The sequence below is a fragment of the Papilio polytes genome, unplaced genomic scaffold (assembly GCF_000836215.1).
Source record: "Papilio polytes unplaced genomic scaffold, Ppol_1.0 DF821712.1, whole genome shotgun sequence".
Taxonomy (NCBI): domain Eukaryota; kingdom Metazoa; phylum Arthropoda; class Insecta; order Lepidoptera; family Papilionidae; genus Papilio; species Papilio polytes.
The window spans coordinates 5,412-9,891 of record NW_013527492.1 but is presented as its reverse complement, the minus strand read 5'-3'; the positions used below and the strand labels follow the sequence as shown (position 1 = coordinate 9,891).

Genomic DNA, 4,480 nt, shown 5'->3' with positions numbered 1-4,480 from the left:
GAGAACTCGCGACTCCTCGTACAGTGCAGTGGTAGGATGGCGATATGGGAGGCGCATTAGTACCTTAAGTACTACTCTTTGTGCTCGTTCCAACTCAATCAGTCTTGTCTTGGGTACCCCACCCCATACCGTCACACAATAATAAATAATACTCTGACAGAGTGCTTTGTAGGTTAAGATCAGAGTTCTTTTGTTTGCTACATTTCGTAGCTGCTTAAAAATATAAATAAGTCTTCTCACCCGTGAACAAATGTGCGCGATATGTTCCTTCCAGCTTAGATTGTCATCCACCTCTATACCTAAATATCGAACACTTTTTGCTCTTGTAAGCATGTTGCAGTTGCATTTACTCGACTGATCTCTGTTACAAGGGAATGTATGAAGGGTAATAGTTTGTTCTTGGTTTGGATAATTGTTTTCAGATTTAGAAAAACAGAGATATTTGGTTTTAGCACCATTAAGGGTCAGTAAATTGTTTTCCAACCAGGCTGTCACACTCTTGAGTCCTGTTTCTGCAAGTTTATGCACCTGTTGCCAGTCACAACCATGGAATAATAGGACCGTATCGTCAGCAAATAGAAGAGAATGGGCATTGGATGGTAGCACATCTGGAAGATTATTAATATAGGCTAGAAAAAGGGTCGGACCTAAGTACCTCGTAAGTGCGTCACTTAAGGTATTATTTACTCTAATGTACTGTTGTCGTCGCTCGAGATAGCTCTGGAACCATTTGTGAACTTGGCCGCGGATTCCCATTGCTTCCAGCTTCGATAAAAGTATTGGTCTGGAAACCGTATCAAAAGCTTTTTTTAGGTATAGAAATACTCCAATTACTTTCTCACCATTGTCAACATATTGGTTTATCAGCGAGGTCAGTTCCAGAACTGCATCATCTGTCGATCTTCCTTTGCGAAAACCATGCTGATAGTCAGATAACAGATTATTTTTTTCAAGATAATTGATTAGCCTTGTGTTGACTAATCGTTCTAGGATCTTAGACATAATAGAAAGCAGGGAAATCGGTCTGTAATTGGAGACGTCACGTTTATTATCTGACTTGAAAACTGGCGAAATGATTGCAGTCTTGAACTGGTCTGGAAATATACCTTGTTCAAGACTTAGATTACAGAGATGTGTTATTGGGTGGGCTAGGTGTTCTTTTGATAATTTGACTAATTTACTAGTAATATTATCATAGCCCGGGGAACAGTCCGATTTTATGTCATTTATGATTTTAGTTATTTCATAGGGATCAGTAGGTGTAAGCGACATTGAGTAAGCATTTTTGGTATGCTGTGTGCTTGCTTCTCTTGCTAACTCATCTTCTGATTTGTTGAGATTCTGTAAGATGACTTCGGCTAGGTGCTGACCAATATGTGTGAAGTATCTATTGACTTTATTGAGTGAGGATATTGGCGTGTTATCAATGTTAAGTAGTTCATTTGGTGTTTCGTTTTTAGTTTTTAAGTTGCAAATTTCTTTTATAACTGTCCACTTCTTTTTGATATCTTTGTCACTATTCCGTAGTTTAGTTTCATAATATTGTTGTTTTAGAGATTTTATTAATTTATTACAAGCATTTCTGTAGTTAATATAAGTAATTTTTGCTAGATCATCGTCAGGTCTATGTTTAGTTCTAAAGTGCAACTTATCCCTCTTCCGTATTGATCTCACAATACCAACAGTGATCCAAGGTTTGAGAGGGGCTTTTTTTTTGGATACTTGTCTTGTGCCGGTACATTCTTTGATGACACTTTTAATAGTGTTCACAAGAAATTCGGCACTTTGGTTCACATCTTGAAGTGTGTAGTAGTAAGACCAATCGGTGGAGCTGATTTTGCTTAATGCCATATTGTAATCAATGGTTTGTTTAGTACGTTTGCTAGAATTTTTCGTAATACAGGAGTCTTTCACTTGCAGAAGAATAGGGCTGTGGTCTGTTAAAGGTGAAAATACAATGGTTTGCCATTCATTAGGTGTCATAAGCATAAAGTGATCAAGACAATTGTTTATTCTGGTTGGGTAAGATATTCCTTGTTGGAGGCCATGCGAAGCTAGGATACAAAGATATTCGTTTGTGAAATTTGAAGTTGTGTCTAGGGTATTGATGTTAATGTCGCCTGTCAATATAACATTTTTGTTGGAGATTGTACTTAACAGAGTATCTAGCGATAATAAATATTGTCGTGGATTCACAAAGCAAGGGGGACGGTAAGAACAGATTATTGAGTATTTATCAACATTAAGGACAAGAACGTTACCATCGGACACTTCGGGTTCATAGCAGACGGCAGATAGGGAGTTACGAACGTAGATTACTATGCCATCGTTTTGGTTTAATAGTTTTCGCGTGTAGTACACATTATAGTTATCTATGTTAGGCGGGGTCATCTCTTTCCTTAACCAACATTTGGTCAGTACTATGATGTCTAGTTCAATGTCAAGCCCTGCGATAAAAGCCAAAAGTAAATCAAAGTTACAATTAATGCTTCTGATGTTAACTGTAACTATGCGTAATTTTTCAGTATTATTTTGACAGTGTAATAAGCGGGAACACTGGGCGGTATCTTCAATTTGATGGCAGTTAATTTTATTTATATCCAGGTCTGTTGTAATTGACGTAAGTGCATTAGGTGCATTGAATTTTGTTATTTATGATACATTCGCAAGTTCGAGTCTTTGCCTTTATATTTATTGCAGGCGCATGATAATATATAATTATTGTATTGTCCAAACTCCACCACAATAAAAAAGCAATATTTGCGTAATTTGCCAATGTAACCAGTTTTATTCTTCCCACTATAATAGTGTATAAATGCTTAATAATCGAAATGTTATATAAAAGTTGTATAGTCTGTGTTGTAGTTTTGTGGTGCACATAACAGAAAGGTATTGTATAATTCTGTGTAGTATTGTATATGGTGTATGAATGACATATAGGTTGTAGTGACATGCAAAAACAATCAATAAAAAAATTAATTATAAAATAATAGAAAATCAAACAAAAACAAATCCTAAAATCTGTATGATATACTAAAATTAACATGCAAAATGATTGTAGCGGCGAGTAGGAACATTTAATCCCGAATACTATAACATTAAAGGGAATTAACAAACAAAAAATAAAATCCATAGCTAGTAGCAAAAACGTCAAACTAAGTATATAAACTTCGAGTCATAAATCTTTAAGTTTTAAAAGATCACCTTCACAGTCAATACGTGTTTGCTTGGCCCCTTCTACCTTTCGTAAATATATGTTACCGTACGAGACCCAGCAAAACGTATAGTTATGCTCTTTTGCGAATTGTCGACTCAAGTAAAATAATCTCCTGGCGTTTGATGTAAGTGCTTCGGCGATGTATATTGGGGTACGGTCTTCGTTAATTTTTATGTGGGTAGTATTTAATTTGTTGTTTGGATTCTTCTTATTAAATATCTTTGTTGCACTGATAATTTTGTCCTTAGTTATTTTGTTGGTAAAGTCCACAATGATCGGCTTATTATTTTCAGACTTAGTACTTAATCTAAAAATGTCTTTTATATGGTGCTTGTCGAAATGAACATTTAGCACCTTGCCAATATTTTGAACAATATTAAGCAGATCGTCTGCAAATTCTTTTTTTTGTAGTTTGGGTATGTTTCGAATTTCAACCGAGGAACACTTTTGAATTTTTTCAATCGAATCTAATTTATTTTTGAGTTCACTTATTTGTTTTAAATGTTCCCGTTTTTGATTATCTAATTCTGTCAATTTAGTGTTAAGATCATCGTATTTTTCGGATATAAATTTAACACTCGTATGCAGCTCCTGGTAATCGCTTCGTAGCTCAGTGATTGTTGTTATAATTTTTTCCATCTTGATTTCCTGGGATTCCTTCCACGAGTTAAGGACGCCCATGATATCCTCTTTAAATCCTTGTAGTTCCTCTCTAAAATCTTGATTTTGTTTTCGCTTAATTCCTCGGGTGCACATTTTGGCGGGAAGGTTGGCTGAGTCTAGGTCTTCTCTGCATGTTGGTATGTTAGGCTCAGAACCACCATGTTGTGATTCGATGGGAGCCTTAAGGCATGCATGAGGTGGCGATCTTCTAAGAGGCATAATAATTATGTTTTATTACAATGACGAATATGCTGTCCGAAACCCAACGCCATTATACTTTTTCGAACTAGTCAGGGCGCCTTGTTTATTGCCCGTCCCGAAGCATATTAAGCTTTGTGTCTTTGCAGTAAGAGCGATAATAGTTTGACAACTTATCTTGGTAGGTACTCACTCAGCAGAGACGCGCGGAGGGAAGTATGACGGCGCACGTCATTCACGACGCTCTAGATCCAAACATACTATGCGCTCCTGGTACTCGCGACAATACTTTGCTTTTATTTATTTTTATTTTTATTTATTTATTTTTAAATCGTGTAAAATTAAATACACATAATTACAATATATACAATGAACAATAATAACATGTATTCTTAAACAAAA

The 4,480-nt window shown here is 35.8% G+C and overlaps 1 protein-coding gene across 1 annotated transcript in view; it reads right to left on the bottom strand.

Annotated features, from left to right (window-relative positions):
- Positions 1–240: 240 nt before the first annotated feature.
- LOC106108310 overlaps positions 241–4,480 on the bottom strand; it is a gene marked incomplete at its 3' end in the record, with an annotated part of 8,527 nt that continues 4,287 nt past the window's right edge. Inside the window, exons 3-6 of the mRNA XM_013289444.1 lie at positions 2,262–2,447; positions 1,058–1,937; positions 688–784; positions 241–528 (exon numbers count right to left, since the gene is read on the bottom strand). Of these exons, the coding sequence (XP_013144898.1) occupies positions 241–528; positions 688–784; positions 1,058–1,937; positions 2,262–2,447 (1,451 nt within the window). The remainder of the gene's footprint in view (positions 529–687; positions 785–1,057; positions 1,938–2,261; positions 2,448–4,480) is intronic.